The sequence below is a fragment of the Strigops habroptila genome, chromosome 4 (genome assembly GCF_004027225.2).
Source record: "Strigops habroptila isolate Jane chromosome 4, bStrHab1.2.pri, whole genome shotgun sequence".
NCBI classification, from domain to species: domain Eukaryota; kingdom Metazoa; phylum Chordata; class Aves; order Psittaciformes; family Psittacidae; genus Strigops; species Strigops habroptila.
Window position 1 is genome coordinate 35,436,028 of NC_046358.1, and position 22,045 is coordinate 35,458,072.

General features: G+C 46.0%; 1 protein-coding gene across 1 annotated transcript in view; it reads right to left on the bottom strand.

Moving 5' to 3' along the window:
- Positions 1 to 22,045, bottom strand: part of ESRRB (estrogen related receptor beta) — an 80,385-nt gene that overhangs the window by 9,648 nt on the left and 48,692 nt on the right. The window contains exons 3-5 of the mRNA XM_030484237.1: positions 16,751 to 16,867; positions 3,910 to 4,020; positions 3,112 to 3,273 (exon numbers count right to left, since the gene is read on the bottom strand). Coding sequence (XP_030340097.1) covers positions 3,112 to 3,273; positions 3,910 to 4,020; positions 16,751 to 16,867 — 390 coding nt within the window. The remainder of the gene's footprint in view (positions 1 to 3,111; positions 3,274 to 3,909; positions 4,021 to 16,750; positions 16,868 to 22,045) is intronic.

The following is a 22,045-nucleotide window of genomic DNA, read 5'->3' on the forward strand; positions in this document are numbered from 1 at the left end:
CAGTGCCTGTATCATTGCAGTCAGCACAGACAAGGGAAGATCATATAACCTGGGGTCTCCCATGCTAAAAATCTCGACATCAGGAAAGGTAAATGCTAATTTCACCTGGCCAAAACCACAGGCTTGCTATTCCAGGTTTATAACACCGTACAACCTCTAGTGAAATTCAACTGCTGCACCATCTTACAGCTCCCAGAAATTGCTAAAATCCAGTCCTACTGCATTCCTGAGCTGTTTGATGGCACAGCATCCAGAAAGCGTCCTTACTGATCTGTTTCTTGCTGCTTTTCTCAGGTCTGATCCTGAAAGGTGCTGAATGCTCCACTGCCATCTCTAAGAATGATGATCCCTAAAAAGAAGAGCCTCTATATCTAGCACAGAGCTGCATGCATGTTTCCCTCCTTGCCAGGTTGAGAAGAGCTGCTTCATTTGCAATAGCTGATGTGACATTCAGGTTTTTTATTTTTTGTCTTTTTTCTTTTTTTATTTCCGTGCTTTGGCAGTGGGAGCTCCCAGAATTAAAAAAAAAAAAAAGAAAAAAAAAAGTCACATAATTTGTGGCAAGTGGAGTTCATAATCTGTTAATTTATTATCATTTCTGTCATCCTGGAGGGCCATTAGCAGAGGTAATAAAGGGAGATGTAATTATAGGATCTGAGGCCACTCTAGACACAGCTGCTGTCACTCCACTTGCCATATTTCATTCTGTGCTAGTACTATCGTCTTCCTAGTGAGAACAGCACAACAGCTACCCTGGGAGAGCCTTCATCGTCACCCCTCGAGAGAAGTCTTGTCTCCCTGCAGCAAGGCACGAAGAAAAGGTAGATGTTCAAAGACAGTTAGCACAGGGGGGAGGGTGGGTAGTGGGGAGGGGGCCTCACACAGAAGGGGATAACTCCACTTTGGCTAAGCATGGCTTTTGAGCTAATGGTTAATAAGGCTACTGAGCTAATAACACTTGCTAAACACCATTAAATCATGCTTTCTTGTTGTCATAGAAGAGTATCTTTAATTGATCATATTTGCTAACACTGTGGGGCAGAAGTTTGTGCTGACACCTGGGATCCTGAAGGGTTGGTATGATTTTAACATCACACTGTTCTTTACTAATTTCAGTGAGAATGCATGGCAGGAATATGTGACTTTTGTTCCTTTCTCCATCCCCCTCTGTCCAAGAGTGTATGAACATAGGAAGCAATTTTGTTTTGCTCAAATTCCTCGGAAGGCAGAAATACAGGGCATGGATAATCTAGACACCTGGCAGCTTCCTGGCCCTGCCCTGCTCTGCCCCCTTGCTGCCTAACTCAGTATGTTTCATATTTGTTTCAGATCTATAGGGTATTTTGTTCCATTTTTATGAACAGTCTTTTATTATGTTTGTTTCTCAGTACTGCTCCCTTGTGTAACAATCCCTAAGCTCCTGTGCACACAGTCCTGTTATAATACTACTGCTGGTCTGAATTGTGCCAGGCTGATGGCTATTACCATGTTGCAGGGCTTTTGACAGGAAAAGAACATACACAAAGAAAACTGAGACGATGGCAGGTGTGTCCTGCCTTTCAGAAAGGAGAGAAAGAGCCCCTTTCACAGTGCAGGACTAATCTCTACTATACTCCTGCTCTGGGATAATATCGCCATGGCAGGCTGGAAAACTCACTATGAACTTGGAGCTGAGCATCCCATGCTCATCCCACAGCTGCAAGCCGGAGAACTCCAGCAGGGCATGCTGCGCAAACTGAAACAGCCAAGGTTAGAAGAACATACAACAGCACCTCACTGGACAGCTGTAGCAGCTAATTGCATTGCATTAAAACCATTCCTGTTAACACCCCAAGTTCTGGGTTAGTAGAGCAATCCAGGCTGAGTTCCTTAATCGCCACTGTAACCCCACTTGTGATGAATCAGCCCCAGATGGATTTTGGCAATAGCGATGGGTGTAATCCCTGCATATACTGCAGATCTTGTGTAAGAAGGGCACCACTGAGATTAACCTCTACTCAGAAACACTGTCCTGAAAAAGTTTTTCCAGACTTCATAGTCCCACCACATAATAGTCCATATTCCATCTACCCAGGAAACTAGGAATCCCAGGAGAAATGCTCCCTCTGAAAAAGAGAAGCAACCACCAAAAAGCCAAAAAAGGAGCCATGAAGAGAAATAAAATACATGGGAGAAGTGAACTGTCTGATCACTCATGGTGAGATGCCTCACCAAACACGGAAGAACTTAAAGCCAAGAAGCAATGCAAGCGAACACAGACCCATGCAGTGGAAGACACAGACAATGTGCAGTATGGGTTAAATCCTGTGATCCTACGGCTGAGCCTCGGATACTCTCCTGCCCCAAGAAAGGGGGACAGAAGACAGGAGATAGCTGTAGTGACCTGTTCACACTAAGCTTCTGAAGCAGTCTTTGGAAAGCAGCCATGTAAACCCCAAGGACACCCTCCAAGTTACCTGGCCAACCTTTTCCACAAGCAAATCCAACCTATTTTTTTTTTTTTTTCTTTTGGAGGGGTGGGAGAGAACTAGAGAGAGGGGAAATTTTCCCTTTCCAGACCAAATCTTTGTCCCCAGAACCCCCTTGAGGGCCATGTCTGCTCCTTCAGCCTAGGTCCATCCTACCTGCAGGTGTGAGACACTTGCTATGTTACTCAATCATACAGGCACTTACTGGATATAGTCAATGAGTATATGTCCACTACAGACAGGGTAGGTATCTCCCTTGTCATCAGCAGTAAAGTCTGGTCACTGCCATAACATTTATTCATCTACAAACACAACAGACCTAGCAGTGCAAAATCACTGAGCCCACCATACCATCCCAAGGCCTGTTTCCCAAGTGCTTTTGCTGTGCCACTCAATATGGGTACAACAGAGAACTTTATCATATAATCTCAAAGCCTTCTGCATAATCCCAGGGCACACACACACAGAGTCATAAATTTATGCACCTACTGGAGTTTGTTACCAATGAGAGCCAACCACAAGCAGTAATTTCCACCCATCACTATATAAAAATCCTTGTTGAAGACAAAACTGATAAGCACAGTGATAAATAATAGCTCCCTTTGCTGCTCATACTTACACCCTTGTAATTCCCACAGTTTACCTGGGATGTGCTTTGCCCAGCCAATGATCACCACCAGTTCTCTGTCTGCCAGGTCACAGAGGGTTGTCAGGGCTTTGATGTCACTCTCTGGCATGGTTGGATCAGGCATGGCATAAATCTTCTCTGGCTCAGCCACCAGCAAGTGGGAGACGATCTTAGTCACTGCATATTTCAAAGGAGAAGTTGTTGTATCTCTCGTGACATAAGGTGTCATAACAGCCCTTTCTAGAAGGAACTTCCTCGGTAAGACATGACTATAGAGCCCATATGACCTTAGAAATGGTTTTGGCCACAACAGGACAAGACTACACTGCAGATACATAGGCTGTTATGATCTGCCTGTGCCAAACCTGCTCTGTACAGGGATGACAAAAGCAAGAAGCTATTGTAAGGTTGTCAGCCATTGTCTCAGGTAGGTCCAACAAGGGAAGGAGAAGGCATGAATAATCAGTTGGTGGACTGTGGAAAAGTTTCGAGAACTATGGGTAGGTAGTATGGAATAGAGAAATCAGCATGGGGCCAGTTTTGTTAATATTGCTTGGATACAGGAAAAGATCAGAGTATCACTAAATTTACATAATCTCATAGGAAAGGTCTGGTATTTATGAATATAGTACCTGGGCTGTACCTCAGCTATACCTAATCTACCTCTGCACTATGATCATAATTAAAAAATCCCAGTGCTGGTGACTGACACGGCAATCAGAAGTGCCAACTGCTCCGCTGTACATTTTGGAAGATCAATAGAAAGAAACTTAGTGGTTGCTCAGAAGACCACAATTCAAGACCAATACGTACGTGGCTTTTTAGCTGGGGGAGGGATCTGTAAGCTCAGATAAGTGCTGCTTTCAGAATCCAGTCTCCTCTTGTATTTCTGACGGCCTCCGCGGACTCGATCCAGACGAACACCTGCAGGTAAAACAAAATAAATCCTCATGATTCCTTAGTGCCACAGGGAACCTTGACACGCAGATGCTAAAAATTGCTAAGTAAGACATTCCCCACACTCTGGGGAGCTTCCCTCTCCCAAACACTTGAGATCTCAGCTGAACCCAGCAATCCCAATAATACCAGCTAGACTGCCTCCAGCTCTAACCATGCTGCTGGGAGCTTTAGTTTTATTCAAAACATTAATGAAGACGGAAATTAACCTATTCAAACTCTTGAAACACCATCAATCTGATGGGCAAATGAAAAGCTTCAGACCTCAATGCCCTCTAGGTGATCTTTAAAAAAACCCCAAACTTTAAATGTCAATCAGACCTGCAGTTATAAAAATAAGCTTTTAGATTGTTCTTAAAAATGAGAAGTTAAATGTTCTGTGACCTCTCACTGATATATTTTAAAAAAGTGACCTAGAGCAAATAGATTATGAACTATGAATTCAACAAAGATGTTTCAGCCTTGATCAAGTAAGGCAACTGCAAGAAAAGTAGAACCAAAATAAATAGAAACAACCTCTACTACAATCAAGCAATGATAAAGCTGAAGTAGGGAGTCACTGAAGAATTTGTTTCAACTTTTCCGAAATACAGTGAATCAAACTGCAAGCGGCACATTGAAAACAGTTCCCAGTGACTGGGAAGCACCAGCGATTGCTACCATGCAAAAAACCATAGCAGCATCAATAGACCAGGAGCAGTAGCTGAACTGCTGGATTAGTACAACACACTATGTTAAAAACAAATAGTGAAAAAAAACATAAGTATTTGTCCAATTGTCGGTTATTTCTGGCCAGCGATATGGTCTCTGGTAATCGGTCTTGTGAAATTTGGGTAACTCAGTCTTGCTGGGAGAAAAAGCTGTTGCAAAAAAAACCCCAAACTTTCAAGGTAAATGTAGAAGCATTCAAATAGAATAAAAATTTGAATTTACACTATGCAAGTACTTCCTTAGAAACACACATGAGTTTATCTAGTCTGATCACAGGAACCAATTATGTGATACACTTACTAATCACAGTGAGCCATTAATATTTTGCAATCAATCCACTGCATAAACACAAACAACTAAAAGCAAACACTCCAAATCAGCTTTGAAGTGATGCTTTTTGAACAACTTGTACACCTGAAAAAACCTGCAGTCTGCTGACAGGTCTGTCACACTGTGCACTTCAATGCCACACTGTGCACTTCAATGCCACATTTGCTTACGACGTCATGGGAAAGAGATAGGTTTTACTGTATGCTCACACCAGCCCTGCTTGCACCGCATGAAACCACTACCTGCTACACCATCTACATCCTGATACTCTTCATGGCTGGAGCACTCAAACCAGCTTCACTGACAGACAGTACCAAGACCCCCCAACAGCAGCACCAACCAGGCCAGCAGCACTCACTTACACAGTCTGACAGCAAAATCTCACTGGCGGTAGCAACACCTGCATGGAGGCCTAGGTTGCATTACCTGTAAGCTGTGGTGCGTGGGGACAGAGGCATAGAGGCATGGTGCTATTAATGCTATGTAGCTGCTTTCTTTTAAGAGTCCTGCTGCTCCCATTGAGCAGGAAAAGCAGGAATGAGCAGGCCTAGAGATCTCCAGAGCAAGGGAACGGCTGCTGCAAGTGGCTGCTATGGGAGGACAGCAGACATTGAAGACTGAGAAAAAGACATGAAGTTGAAAAGGTGAACTCAGATCAAACTGAGTAATTTCCTTTCCCTGCCCCATTTTCTATTTCTCAGCCAGTGTGAAGAATTCGCTGACATCCCTAAGTGTAAGTACCACTCTTCTCCTCCATTACATGGTACTGTTTCTGAAAAGGTTGCCCATTGCAACAGGTAGCATGTGGGCAACACTCCTTCCTGGGAGCCCAAACATGTTCCAGAGAGTGATTTCAGAAAGGGCAGCAAGGGAATCCCAAACCTGAGATTATCTAGGGAGATTCCTGAGAAACAGCACTAATAAAGTCCTGGATGAAGCAGGAAGCTTTCATTTCCATCTGTGATTTCTTTCCTGCTATAAGTGTACCCTGGTTTCCCAAGAAAGAAGACCTCTACTCCATTCTCTGTTGAATCAATGACACCTACCTATAAGCTAGGAGAGTAGGGAGAGATACAAATTTCAGGAACTGCCAGTAAACCAAGTAACCGGGTGTGAAATTTAAAAGGGTCTGTTCAAAGATTGTGGGGAAATCCAGAACAGGTTGCAGGAATTCAGCCCTGTATCTCAGCTCCCCAGGACCGTCCTAGAAGGGTCATAGAAGAAGCCAATCACTCCCACAAGTGGGCAGGATGTCAGTGCAGGGAGATGCCATTCTCAGCCCAGGAGAAACCAACACAGAGCCCTCCAGGATGCCTTCACCATGCAGTCTGATAAGCAGTGGGGAGGGAAGAGTGGGAGGGATAGGGAGGAAATAGGGGAAGAAGCTCCTTTCCTTCTCCCAAGGAGAAGCATGCCAGCCTCCACTGCTTGGCAGAGGGATGGCTGCACAGGTTGTAGCAGTATTACGGACCCTCAATCAGATTATAAGGACACAAAGGACTTAAGTGCATTTAAAAAAGATAAGAGAGATGCAGAGAGATTTACCCTCCATCCCTCCTTCCCTCACTGAGCAGATAGAGGTCTGTTTGCCCAAGGACTTCGGCTTGTTAATTCTGAACAAGTGTTTGTCCTCTTCTTGTTCCCCATCCTGTGCGACACTCCTTGAGGCAAATGTTTTCAATCAGCATTTGCAGAGCCACTGCCCTACCCTGTTGTCATCGCTCCAGCCGCAGAGTCGGTGAATAGGCTGACCCCTGCATAGCGCATCCCAGCGCTAGTTGCTGAGTCCAGCAACCTGCAGGTGCTACAGCAAACAAAAGCATTTCAGTCTGAGTCCCTGAGTGTGACACTCCAGACATAAGCATCATGGCAGAATCCCTGCCCCAAAGATCTGACAGCCTAATGGGTCATACCTACATGGAAGGGAAGGACATGGACAAAATCAGGACCTGGTACTGAGCTGTGGTATTCAGGTGGCTTGTTAATACCTGCTGTTGTACTTTGATTTCCTTGGTGGTTGATTTTAAGATAGGCAGTCTGGTTACAATGTACCTGTGAAAGGGACACTAAAGGACATTAAAATGGAGTGGGTGAGCTCAGAGAAACAGCATGAAGGAAAGCACTGAGCAGAGAAGAAACTGAGGGGGATGTAAACTAAGATATGAATGGAAATGAGTGTAAGGAGAACGGAGATGAGAGAGAGAGGGCTGGAGCAAGGCTGAGTGGTACATACACTGTAACCCCATGGGTAGATTTCACACCAAATGTGCAGTCTCCTGAGCTTTAACTACAAGGTGCAGTGGCCACTTACAAGATGCAGCTGGTCCATACTGAAGACTCTTACATAGGATTTGGTGCCACAGCTTGACAAGACAGTGGCAAGAGAAAGCAGTTGCCTTCCAGCTCCTGGATATAACCATTTCTCACATGGATCACAACTGGCCACTTCCCAGGAGAGAAGGCACTCATCCTACAAAATTGTCACCACAGGCATTCCTGGACCTCCCTTCTTGACAGTATCAGCAAGGAGGGGCTGCTAGAACAGTAAAGAAAGGAGTGCTTACATACACAATGTGACATGCAACAGTATAGCGCAAAGTTTGGGAAGTATCATCCCTTGATAACCTACCCTTCTGGCAGCTGCTTCTTCACCAAATGAAGGCTATTTGTGCTGAAACATCCCTCTCCTCCTGCTCCCATGTTGCACGTTGCTGCTGGTCATTGAATTCTGTTACCTTTTGAGGGACCCTGCATAAGAGTCCTGGCACCCCGTCTGACCTAGGTGCTGACCGCTGTGTCTGCCATAGAGACTGAGTCTTGGCTCACTGGCAGCACACACTGTCAGCTCCCAGCCTGCCTGAGCTCCCTCTGATCTAGCAGGGAGCAGGGCAGGGACAGGACTTGTGCGGGACTTCTCGGCTCACCATCCTGCCTGGGGTAGGGATGTCAGTTTTCTAAGCGTCCTGTGGGTGCCACTCGTGTTCCAAGTGCTCTTGTAGCGAGGTCTGTGCCAGCACCAAGCCTCTGCAGTGGTAGAGCTGATCTGCTGATCTGTTCAAGCTCCCTGCATTTCTCGGACATGCCCCTCAGAGAGACGTCTGCCGACAACTTTGGGATCAGATGTCCCCTTACTGACTTGATAACATCAGGCTTTCGGGTTTTTTTCTTAATGGAAGTAAAATAATTCCAGCTTTTTTTAAAAGCTGGACCCAGGCCGAGTCTGTCGGAAGTAAAAATAGCCGAGTATGCAGAGGCGACAGCACACAGTCAGGTTTAGTTTCTGTTTTATTTTCTGGGGACTAAAAATACTCTTAAAAGCTCTGTGAAGCTAAGCCCTGGCCAGTGGGAAATACAGTCTAGGCCCAATATCAGCTGTCGCGTCAAATTACTGGCCTCACTTCACTTTCCATCGAGTCCTATCACATGCCCATGAATTGATAGGAACAGAAAGATCTATCTTGCCAAAAGAGCTAGTGGAGGAGCCAAGGTACAGGGTTTGTATGGTACAGTATGTGTCTAGATCCAGAAGGACACAACTGAAGGGAACATAGAGCAAGTGCTGGCGAGACAGCAATGCCCCTGGGGCTGTTTCTGCTGAGCTTCCCCATACACCAGCCAGGTCCTGAGGCCACTGCCCATCTGACCCTTGAGCTGCAGTTTCTGCATCAGTGCAGCCTGCTTGCTCTCCCAGGGTCTGAGCTGGGGTGGTGCTCTGTAGCTAATAGGGATGTCCCTGTCCCCAGGAGCTGCCATCTAAAGTACATGGACTGGCACTGCCCAAGGAAGCTGGAAGGCGTAGGCTGAAAGCAGAGAAGAAAGAAAGGAAAAAGGGTTATGCCCAAGGTGTCTCCTACAGAATTTCTGTCTCCCTATTTGCTTTGAACTTCAGGACAGACAACAGGATGGGGTGATGGGATGAGTGAGCCAGGAGGAGGCCTATGTACGAAACAGAGAGCAGTGCTGACCATAAATGTTAGTCTTGCCAAGATTGGGAAAGAAATAAACTACAGGGAAAGGCATCTCTGTCTGAGAGTGAAGAGGCTGCAACCTGACTAGGCTCTTTCATTACTCTGAGATTCCAGCATGGGAAGGGAAAAAGAACTCTTTATACCATTAGGCTCTTATACTGCTGCAAAAAGAGGTCAGCCCCTGGAAAAATCTCCTGATAGATGACTGGTGTAATTACCCAACACGTCTGAAACACAGAAAACCAACTTGAGGGTCACAGCATGGCCATTAAAATGCAGCAACTAGCATGATGCAGGTCAGCAATCCTGGGAATGACACTTGCAATGGAAGGGTGGGGAACTACCCTGGGGAGGGAGGCAGTGAAGTTGAAAAAAATCCATCTCCTGTGTTACAAGGGCCTACAGACAGATTAGATCAGTTCAAGCAGGATGTTGCAGCCTGCCCCACCTTTGATGTTTTCAGGGATATGCTGTTGGGTAGGAAAGCTTTGCTGTCTGTCTGGTTAAAGAGTCCCTGGACTCAGAGGGACAGGTTCGCCCTGTGATGTCTGATATACCTGGTACCAGAGGCCCACTAACTTTCCAAGAGGTAGTGTTCAGAGCTAAATCCCTGAAGGGGTGTTTACTGCCTAGAGAGACCTGCAGCCCAGGGTGTGATTTAACTCAGCTTACTTTAGACTTTGATAGCTCCCTTCCATGCATCTGGGCTCCCCTGACAGGCAACAGAGAGAAGCAGGCACCTCCACATTCATCTCACAGGTCAGACAGGTCAGGAGTGATGATGGATACTTCTCTCCACTGACTACCAAGAGAACTCCTGCACGGTCAAACCAATGCTTTCTCTAGCCCAGTTTTCTGTCTCAGCCTATTTAGGTAGAGCATATGAGCCTTTTGGAACAGGTGAAGGAACATAAGCATGGATCAAGAAACAAATTTTTAGGTAAGCAACACAATGGAGAGGGCCCCACCACTGCAGGGAGAGAAGCCCACTTATGATGGAGATCCACAGAGGTGAGGGAGTTAGAATCACCAACACACCATGCTGCTGCCTTGGCCAGCCTCCTAGAGCAACCTTGCAGTGTCACCTCAGCAGAGGCTTTTCCAAGAGTAAGAACTAGTGTCCACTTTTTATTTAATTCTTAAATTTAGAACAGCTGTGCTAGTCAATTCTGAGTAAAGATCCTCTCAGGATACCCTGCAGCAGGTGAGTCAGGGAAATGGATTCAGACATTCAGTCCCACCCCACTCTTGCTCACCTCAGAGGATCATAGAATCATAAAATGGTTTGGGTTGGAAGGGACCTTAACGATCATCTAGTTCCAATCATACTGCCATGGGCAGGGACAACTTCCACTAAGCCAGGCTGCTGAAATCCCCATCCAACCTGGCCTTATCATGTTGTCAGAACTGCCTAAAAGCTTGTAACACAATGGTTGGGGTCTAAACGTCCCTGGATGGTTGCAGCTTTTATCAGCTTCCTCTCTTCCGTACACGTTATAAGAGCACTAAGCATAATTCCTGGTGACAGAATGCACAAAGTGTTTACCATAAACCTGTGTGGAGGTGATGCCTTTCTCAACAGATGTACATTGGTGGAGCCTGGACTTCATGTTTGGCAGAATGGGGATTTAGTTAGGTATGGCAAGAACCTAGACAGATTAATAAACGAATGGGAGGAACCAAACTAAACAGATTTATAATCCACTGGATATGGGAGAAGATGTGGGGAGGGTCCTGGATGCACCAGTCTTATGGTCAGGAAAAAGACAGCAAGTGCCATTAGCCCAGTGTGTACTTTGTGGACTGTCCATCCACTGGAAGCCTCCTCTTTGGAGAATTACCATCACCCTGTCAAAGGCAGCACATGCTCTATGTCATGCCACCACACAGCCCACCCCCAGCCACATTGCAAACACTCGATTCATACCTTGGAAAATAGTTAGGTGTGGATGATATAGACATCAAGATGCCATTCACTGCACTTGGAGATCCTGTTTCAAAGGACAGGGGGTTGCCTGTCTGTTTTTAAACACAGGGGTATTTTACAGAAAGAAAAATAATTTTTCTTTCTCTTCTTTCATTTGGATGCCTCCAATAGTGATATTTCTGGCACCGGCTGGAGGCAGAATACTCTATAAATACAAAGCCATTAAATCACATGCAGCAGCAACCTGATCGGGGCTGCCTTTTAATTTCCTGACATGAGCTGGCCACTAACCCAATTACCCAGAATCCCCGGAGGAGCCCTCATCCTTCCCAGGAAGCACAAAGCAAGAACCTGAGCGTATTGCAGGGATGTCAGCTGAGCTTTCACTGAAATCAAATATCTTTTTGAGAAAACATGGTCTGCAAGCAGGGATGGGGACAGGAGGGAAAGAGGAGAGGTTGCTGCAAACACTTTGCTCCATTGAGAGATTCTTTCACTTGAAAACAGAAATGAAACACCCTCCATCTGGTTATGTTGCCAAAAAGGAGCTCTGCTGTTGATCCAGATATCTGGATTTTAGTGAAAGATGAAGGCACAGTTACTAAGCGGAAGTAGTTTTGGATTGCCAGTACTTGGAATCCCTTGTTTAGGTACTAGATGACTGCACCCAATTTATAGTATCACAGAGACAGGCCTGCCCAGGGTGACAGATTTGTTTAATTGGGAAACATTTACACCATCAGCCCCTGGCTACAGCTGGTAAGGGAAAGAGTTAGGAGAGTTAGGAGTTATACCTAGCAGAGTTAGGAGTAAACATTAGGAAAGCATCAATGGCTACAGCGTTTCCTACTCAGCCAGGGTCTTCAACAGGAGGAGCATGGATTTAAGAGACAGCCACTTCTGAAATCTGGAGATTACAGGCTTGCCATCTTTAAAGTGGGGACCACCTCCAACATTCACACAGATGCAGGCCTTCAGGCAGCACAAGGGTTATCAGCTTGCTGCAAGGTCCTCATAGGCCAGGTATTCCCAAAGACACCAGGGACAGGGTGGCTTTCCGCAGTCCCCAATCGCTATCCACCTGTGATGTTTGGGGGGGAGGAGGCAGACCTTATGAATGAGTTGAGCCTGGGAAGAAGCAGAAGGGGGAGGAAGGTGGTTTTATTTTTGTTTTTATTTCTCAATATCCTCCTCTCCTATTAACTGGCAATAAAATAAATTTTCCTCAAGTTGAAATTTGCCCATGACGGTAATTCCTCAGTGATCTCCCTGACGTTATCTTGACCCACAAACTTCTTCATAGTATTTTCTCCCCTGTCCTGCTGAGAAGGGGGTCTGAGTGCACTTTCTGTGGCACTTGGCCAGCCAAGGTCAACCCACCACACTGACATACAAAGAAGGACTGACATCACTGTCCTCTTCATGATGCAGTTCTGCAAGGTGACACACAAGACTGTGACTTCAGAGAGGCAGCAGAGGTGTGGAGAGCAAGGCTGTGAGGTCATGTTTAACCAGCCAATGTCCAAAATCACACCTCTGAGCCCATTTGCAGAAGCCATGTGTCACCTGAAATTACATCTACCCCTTGACGACAAATTGCTGTAGAACAGAAAGGCCATGGGTGGCTAGAGCATGAATGGCAAGGTTATATTCTCCCCAAAACTGACGAGGTATATTGAGGTTTTAAAAGAGAACTGCCAAACCACTGAAATTTCTCTATCCATCATTCTAGAAAGCCGGAGAGATCTAGATCTACTTTGTAGAGCCCAGAGTTAAAGAGCTACATTTTGGTCATTGGGGGCACAAGACAGAGAGTGCTGGGAGTAGAGGGGCTATGGGGTGGCCAAAGACAGGGATGTCCAGGTCTGCACAATGCCTTTCCTCTGCAAGTTGCAGGGCATGCCTTCCTTCACTGGCCATCCCCACTGACCAGGCATGTATGTAGGTATCATCTTCATTTGGGGTCAGCAGTACCACAGGGTGCTCAGGTTTCCCTGGTTTTTGCAGAGAAGGGGCCATGGCTTCTCCTGGATGAAGCTGTGAAGAAACCCCATCTCCCACTGCCTGCAGGCTGGTGCTATAGCAAGGCCAAGAGCAGCACAGCACAGGTTTTCTAGGAATGGTGCCTCTCTGCAGGGGCATTGGGACTGGAGTCTGCTGGAATCCTGGACTCCAGATTCAGCAGCTTCCTATCTGAGCCTGCTAGTGAGGGTCTAATTAATGGTCTCTGGAGGCACACTCAGAATGGAAGGGGAAAGTGAGACACAGGCAGCCAGACAGGCCAACACTTCAGACATCTGAGCCAGTTGGGCTCCATGGGCAGAGCTTTCTGCCTGCCACTTTCCCCAGCGAGTCTCGCCTGCCCTGCAGCATCACACCAGGAGAACCTGAGACAGCAAAGCTCTGGTGTCCATGCAGTTCCCTTGTTGCAATGCATTGATCAGAGCTCTCTTAAAGAAAGTGGCCTGGATATCTGAGACACCTATTGATTGCTCCATTGGCTGTCTTCCTCCCCTGATCTTCATTCACTCGGCATTGCCTGAATAACCTGCACTTTTGTGTTAGGGGCAGTCTCCCCAGATCTTGAAGGGCTACATTCAAGGCGGCAGCCCCTACAGGGAGGAGAGAAGATGTCTGGTGACCCCTCATATGCACTCCCAGGAGGAAGGCCTACGTCTCTTTGGCAGCATCAGCTGAGCATTTAAAGCATAAGGCAGAAGCTTGAAGTCACGTCTTCCTGATTCTGCCATCTCTGAATAGTGGTGCCTTCTGCCTGAAGAACAGGCTCATGCCATACGCCCAGTGGGCAGTAGGTGGTATGAACATCATGTATGATGACAATGACCAGGAAAACCTTTCCTCCCTTAATGAGAAGAAATCATGAAGCCCTTAATCAGGTACTAATGGAATATTATACTCTTCTTCAGAGGAAGGACAGTTTCTTTACCCAGAAATGTCCCCACTAAGTTACCAGCCCAGTGCCAAGGACAAGAAGAAGAAAGCTGTCAAGAGAAGAAGCAGCTTCTAGATCTCGCCTTTAATCACAAGACTGTTTTTCTCCAAACCCCTGGTAATCAAGCAGGAGAAAGAACCTGGCTTAGCAACCTTCTGCCATGGATGAAGCCAAGGAAAAGAGAGGTACACCACGGCAAAGCAGGAAAGGGAACTACTGAAAGGGAAAAAAAATAATCCTAGCTCAAGTATCAAGACACATCTTGTCCTAACAAGTGCTGAGAGACTGCAGAACTGGCCCTCTGGGGAAATCAAGACATCAGAGATTTAAAACCCAAAATTAAACTACAAGAACTGTACAGCTGGGAACATTCCTGCCCTGGCAAAGAAAAGGGATGGATGAGCTAAGAGGATGACAGATCAGAGATGGAAAAGACCAATGAACCTTTTCTAATCCAAAATCCCTTGTCAATTCTGCATTTTTGAGGAAGTCAAACAATTACGGATTTGTTCTTTCCAGAAATTCCTGGGTCTGTGGAGACCGAAGACTGTAAACCCATTCCCCCCCCTTTTTGGATTTTGCTTTTAAAGATGTGTATTGATTGAATTATGTATACTAATACTTTGTGCTTCCACCAGGCTTCACATAAAGTTAACTAATCAGTCTTCACAATCCTTTTGCAAAGCAAAGCAGTATGACCCTTATTTCTCATCTTGGGAAACTGAGCAATAAAAAAAACACAAAGGAAAAAAGATGCTTCCTCCACATTACTTGCCCACTCTGTGTTAGGACATGGGAGTACTATTTGCAGATTGCTAGTGGAGTCTCCTCTGCTCCTCTTGATATTGTCATGTGTTCTTGCATCCCATTACTATCAATAAATCTTTATACTGTATATTCCACAGCTCTAAATATTATGGGCGGGATCATGGATACACTAATATCAATAGCAAACCATCCTTCCCCACTGGCTTTAATGATGCCAAATCAATCCCTATATGAATAACTAAATACACCTTAGCACAAAAGCAGTCATAGAGTCAAATTTCAGGTTGCCCTGTATAGTATCCCATGAGGTTCAGGAGTTCAGGCACAGCATGGTGTGAGTGAACCTACAGTGCTTTCCAGCCTAACTCTAGGCTGGAAGGAGTTAACCGTTTTCATATAACTTGGAGGCTAAGCCAGAGGACCCTTCACAGGAACCTGCTCTGGACTGTGTCAAACTCCCAGAACTGGAAGCAGAGGATGCCCTGGCCACGCAGTCAAACATGCCAGTGCAGGCTTCTGTGGCTCTGCTCCCCAAGCTGCCAGCTCTGAGAAGCTCAAATGCTTGGATGCAGGGCAGCACAGACACAGGCAGCCAGCAAGCCTGGACCCATGCTGCTGCTCTGCAGAGTGACTGGAGCCACTTAAAAGCTCAGGCTTTTAAGGTTGGGTTATGGGATTCATATGAGCAGGCTAGAGCGCATTACCCGTCTGTGCTCCCGCTAATGCCAGTGTCACTAGTGTGGACTGGCATGTGGGTAAGGGGATATATCCCCTTCATGAACTACCACATGCAGAGAAACAGGTTTCCAGTGGTCCCTATCTAGGTCCAAAAGTAGGTGCCTCCCTCCCAGCAGTGGATCAAGATCCTCTGAGTCTACCACCTCTACACCTCAGGGAGGGCCAGACTACACAAGCCTGCACCTCCTGCCCTTGGTAACTGGGGTGCTCTAGCAGGAAGATATTTAACCACAGAAACTACACATCCATCAAAGAACAGAACAGGGTTTAACATCTAATCTACATTCTTAACAACACTCGCTGCCATCAACTTGCCTCTCAAGAAATGAGAGCGCCCTAGTGCAAAGCAATACACGCTCAAGTGACACTGTACAATTCATCACCAGCTGCTATGATGGTATGACCTGGAAGCAAGCTGCATGCTGGCATCTTGGCTCCAGCATACAGGACTTGCGCAGATCACAGCCAGCTGCTGTTCCTTGTGGTTAAACCGAGGCGAATATGCTCTGCCAGGTACAGCAATGCAGATGGTTACATGCAATGCTTCTTCCTTCCCCCTCCTCTCCCCTTGCTGCCTCTCTCAGAGGGACCCAAGGGAAACGAAGCTTTAAAGTCAATCCATAAGAATGTGTTTAATTGCCACTGAATTCCCTGTGGTTCACTTTGAATGGACAAGGATTGGGGAGGGCAGTGGGGGAAGGAAAAGCAGCACAAGAAAGAAGCTGAACACTGCTTGGAGAGCGGAGAGCGTTGAACTAGTCAACAGGCTGAGCACAACGCAGGTTGGGTGTGCAGGGCAGGGGACCCACAGCTCCAAGACAAACCTGTGCCCATCTTCAGAAAGTCTCCCAAGTGGGAGTATGGGCAGATTTTTGTTGCACACTGTGCCATAGCTCTGCATTAACTCCATCCTTACTTTACAAAGTCCAGCAAAGCCAGTCGTGATCACACAAAGGGCAAAATGACCTCAATACTGCAAAATGACCTGGGGAGCAAGAAGTGAAACACCTTCCAGCCTGGGGTTCCTTTGAGAAAGTCTGACACTGCCAGTTTCCAGTTATTTTTCAAATTTGCATGTATTAGAAGTAATATCCTATCATGAGGGTGCTGACTAGAACCCCTGTTCTCTCTAGACTGCCCTCTTGGTCCCTGCCCATCCTGACTCTTTTACAAAGCCTGTAAAAAGTTACCTTTGGAAAGCTAGAGAGGGCAAGCATGTAGTTAGCCTAAGAGATCCTGCAAGGCCTGGAGTCTCAGGTGCTGGTGGGACAGAGAACAATTCTCAGTCTGACTCTGTCTTACCTTCTTTTAGCATCCCCACTTTGAGGCATTTCATGAAGCGACAGGCCTGACAGGACTTGCGCCTCCGTTTCGTGATCTCACATTCATTGGTGGCCGGGCAGCTGTATTCAATATTCCCTGCAATCAAACACAGAGATGGTCACCCAGGAATCATGTTCTCCCCAGTGATCCAGGGACAAGCTGTAGTGCCCAGATATTCCCACCACCATCAGTCTGTATATGCTGTATGGTTGCTCACTCATTTGCACACACACATACTCTGAGACCACAGCTGGCTGATGATGGCTTTTAGAGAGCCCAGCACTATGTAGAACACATTTCAGAAAAAAACAATACTGCTCTAAGTATTGGGAGAAACCTGTCCATCCAAGGGGCTGACTGCAACGCTGGGCTTTCAGATGCAATGTCCCCTCCAGGCACATCATCATCCCTTGTGCTGCATCCTTTATAACCTGGCCTGTTCCCTGAAGTTCAGGGCTGAGAGTGGGAACAGTTCAGACATTAGCAGCATTTCCTTTGCGGCCAGTCTTGCTCCATGCCTGTAGGATGGATGTTACCTGCCCCTTCTTGCCTTGCCTGGGGAAGCAGGGAGCTCAGGGATGACATTTTGTCCTTTGCTTCCTCCTGCCTGCTGGCATACTACAGGTAGCAGGGAAGCAGTAGGTCTGGATTGAGAAGATGGATAAGATGTCCTGTAAAATGGACACAGTTTCTCTAGGCAAATCTTTCCAGTTTTATTAGTCCTTGTGCACCTGCATCTCATCCCTCTGCAAAGAGCATCAGCATTTCTTTCCTCATTCTTTTTCACTTATGATCACTTCACAACATTGCCTCTGAGACAAAACAGGGGAAGCGTCATCCCAAATTTATTTCTGGTCACCTAACATTTTATCATAAACCAAGAAAGAAACTGAAACATGGATGCAAGGGTCTGATATGAGGATGTAAGTGCTGGATCACAGTATAATGCAGCAATTATTTAGTCCTAGAAGACAACAAACAGAAATGGCTGTATACATCCTACCATTCATTTTGGATGTGATGTTTCTGAAGAGGGCTATTCAATGTTTGCTGTGGAGCAGGACTGGCAATCTAAGCTTGACAGTGATGCATTGACAATGACAATACATTGAAGGCAGTCTACTGGGTGAATCAGGCAGCTCCAAAAAGGATTTCTAAGCTCTACAGTCAATTCAGAAGAATGAAAGAGTTGGTTTGGTGGTTTAGAGCAAGAAATCAAGAATCCAGAGTTCAATCAGAATTGTAGGGAGGAATGTAGGTAAGAGCCAAGAGCACACACAGTATGGACTTCGTATACCATCAGATTAGAAGTAGAGCTTACAGTTTAGTAGCACTGGGACAGGACTTGATTTTTGTTCCTACTTCTGTAATGGATTTCTATGTTCTTGTGCAAGACCCTTCCATCCTCTAAATAAAGACCAACAATCTGATACGTACCAATCTCTGGGGGTGGCAGTTAGACTCTGGGGCTAACTAAGTAGTTGGAAAGCCCATTGAGAATCTGAGTCAAAAGACAAAGCACAGATTCAAAAGGAATAATGTACTCACTATGCTTGGCCCATGCTGTGTGAAATCCCAGGAGCACACGACCCCAAAGCCCAAAGGTGATCTGCCTGCTAGTTATAAACCTTTTACCTCTTGCACCTTGTTTTGTCACAAGACTTGCAACTTGCCCCCTAAAGCTTCAGCCCAGCCACCCCATTCCTCACCATTGATCATCTGCCCCCAAAATGCAGTTTGTCTGCAGGACCAGAGTGTGCTGCACAAGTTGATTCCATTCAGACTGTATTTCGTCATTGCACAGCACCTGAATTTCAATAACCAGCAATGTATCAACATTCTCAGAGAGCTGGAAATTGAGATTCAGGCTTGATCTCAAGGTAATAAACAAACTCCTGCTTTAGACACACAGCTCCAGCACGGTACAGACCGATGAGTACAGAGGCCCTTACCTCATGATCAAATACTTGCTGTGCCCCACACAGGAAGGAACAGAGCAGGAACAAACCTGGGAGAACACTCCAACACAGTCTCACTTTGGAAGATTTTGCCTTAGTTTCAATACCCACCTTTCTCACCAAAGCCAGGACCAGACATCTGGAGAGATGTAAGACTTCATGTTTCATGGTCTCATGGCCAAAAATTTGCCCCCTAACAGAGACTCTACACCAAGGGCACTGAGCCCTTATAGCAGCAGGAGGCAGTGACAGCCCTCATCTGGCAGCGCAAGCTCCATCGACCCTGTGTCAAGTAGACCTCCCACTTTCCCCATGCCTCCAGCCCATGGACTCCTTGACAAGCAAAGTACTGGAAATGGTTTACAAAACCTACATCACAACTAAATGTGACAGTGTCAGAGTAGGTGTAGGTACTGGTTACCATATACATGCTGCTTGTACAGCTTGAAAAAGCAGTTCTCAAAGGCACTTCCATACTTGGATCATGACTGTTAAAGGAGCAGAGCCAGAGGAGAGTGGGCAATGGGCAAGCTTCCCTTCCTGGGTGGAAAAGCAGTGGCCACTACGCAGTGTAGCACCCATGTGGTTTGCTGGTAAGCGCAGCTGAAAAAATACACCCATTCACCATGCTTATTGCCTTCACACTGAACATAGGCTCACATGCCCCTTCCACACACTGTGCCCAGTCTAAAGGAAGAAAGCACCAGTAGCTGTGTCTTACAGCCCTCTTCACAGGTGCAAATGCTAGAGGTGAGATCCGCTGTACCCTCTTCACACAAGACAATGCTTCCAAGGTAAATGAGGTTTTATATTAGGCCCCAAAACATGCTCTGTACTTCATGGATTGAGAGCTACAGCTGAGGGCAATATCTGCCATTACTGCACGAAACACGGAGAAGGCACAATCAGCATCACCCAAGCAGAACTCATCCAAGAAAAACTATCATCTCCAAACTTTAACGAAGTTCTCTGACTTTTTTTTTGTGTGTGTGTGTGTCTCAATTTCTTTTATGGGTCCTGGGGCTGGCTGCCAGCACAGTGAGCTGCTCACAGCTCCCTGTAATTTCTGTAAGTGCCCTGTGATAAAGTGATGAGATTAACTCATCGAAATTCCAGCAGCCTCCCAGTGGCTGGCGGTCACACCACCAGCCCGGCTGCTGGTGCAGGGTGCTCCAAGAGAGCTTCCTCTTCACTGCAGCAGCTTGGGCTGCTGCAAGACCCTGCAGAAAAGCATCAATGCACAAAGGTGCACATGGACAAGTCTGTATGCAAGTATAAAATTCAAGTCAAGTCTCTGTGTTTCATGAACCGTAGATTACGTGACCCAGAAGGGCAGAAAATGAGATAATCTAATAGACAAGGCCTTGGTTTGAACTGTTGCTTATTAGAATAGATTTCCTCGACTTAGTCAATATTTACATTTGATGTGAAAATCTGCTAGGACCTCACCAATGCCACGGCACAAGATTTACCTAAAACATGGCTTCAATAAATGAAGTGGTAGGTGACCAGATCAGAGTTTGGATTTGTTCTAAGCCTTCATATGTTGCCTTGCAGGGCAAATCACTTCCTCCCTGTGTCCTTGTTTGCTCATCTGCAAAACAAAACAAGCACCAAACTTACCTTCTGGGGAGATTGTAAGTCTTGATTCATTAAGGTTTAACTGTACATTAAACCCTTTAAACCTTGGCTAAGAAACAGCCAAGGACTATTAAAGTGATAGATCATATTTTTACCCTATTTTCTGTAAAAGCAGACCTTTGACCATTAAACAATTTGAAACATAATTTCCAGCGCACACATAGTAAGAGCACCTGAAAATTGCACCCCAGAGCTTGGTCATCGAGAGACCCCATAGCTGCTATACCTCTCTGGAAAGAGGAAGATGCCTCCCTGAGCTTGGGGAGGCAGTAAAGTCCGACCCAGCTCCTGCTTAAGTTATGGACAGGACTTCTCAGAAGAGTTGAGCTCAGAATTAATAAAGCACTGAGAGTACAAGCTGCTCCCTGCTTATTGATCCTGCCTCTCTACAAGGAAACACCAGGAAGATTATAAGCAAGTAGCCAATCAAGTTTTTAAAGCTAAAGCATTTTCAGCTTCTGTTTTCTGAAGAAAACTCATCTCTCCTCTTTTTCTGGTTTATTCTTTGTTGCTTTTCACCATTCTTTCCCTCTACTCTTCTTTTCTTGCTTACTCTGTCCTGCTTTGCACTGCTACAGAGACTTCTCATCCCTTCCTTTGGGTGATTCAGAGGGCCAGATGACTGCATGCAGGTTTTCCTGAATTTCAGAGGAAAACCCAGATTCAGATATATCCACTATTAAGTTGCAAATTCCATTCATTCAAGTCATATCTTTCACCCCAGTGACTTGACACAGCATGCTGTGGTTGCAATAAACAGTGTGGTGCCACTGTCTGCTGGCCCCCCAGAGCCAGAGGGCTGACAGCAGGAATTCCCAGGGAAATCCATCTCATAGGCACCTCAGCTCATGCATTTGTTTCCTTTTATCCCAATTTTTGTAACAATTATTACACTGCCCTCACAGCTTTGGGGGTTTTTGTTTGGAATTTGATTGGTTTGTTTGTTTTACAATAATTGCTTGCAAAATTCCATAGCCTTAGGAAGATCCCACCTGGCAGTCAATGTAATGCCTCCATGGAACAGCTCTTCTGCATGACTTGGACAGTCTGCTGGAGAAAGCAACCTTACTTTCAATAAGCCGCTAGCTGTGATGACACTTTCATTTCAGTACCCACAAGCTTTTGTCCTGAATCCTTTTTAACTCTGTTTCTGAAGGTAAACAGACCATTTGGGTGTCTCAGTGAAAAGCGACCTGAAAACTGTAAAAAGGCCCTTGGTGAGTGCAGTGCCAGATCAGCAGTTCCTCTGCCCTCAGCAGGCATCTGCCTGACCTCCTGTACCAGAATGGGGAACACTGATAATATGCATGGAGTGGATTCTCTATTACCTTCCACTTAAACAAGCCCTTTAACTGAGGCATCAGAGCCTGAGTCCTGTTGTGAGAGGTACTTTGTGAAAATCAGAGGAAAATCTCTCCAATGATCTGCATGAGGAAAGGGGGAGGGTAGGGGGGAGTATTTTTTAAGTTACAGTTTTCAAAGAAACAGATTCAAATATTGAACCTATAAATCTGTATTTAGGCACTTGAATAAGTGACCTGATTTTCAGCAGGGCTGTCTTATGCTTCCGGGTGCCTGAGTATATACATGCATCAGTAGAGGCTCCTATTTTTGGAAAGGAAAAAACCAACAAACAATCAACATCCCCCCCCAACAACTTCCCTCCCTCCCCCCC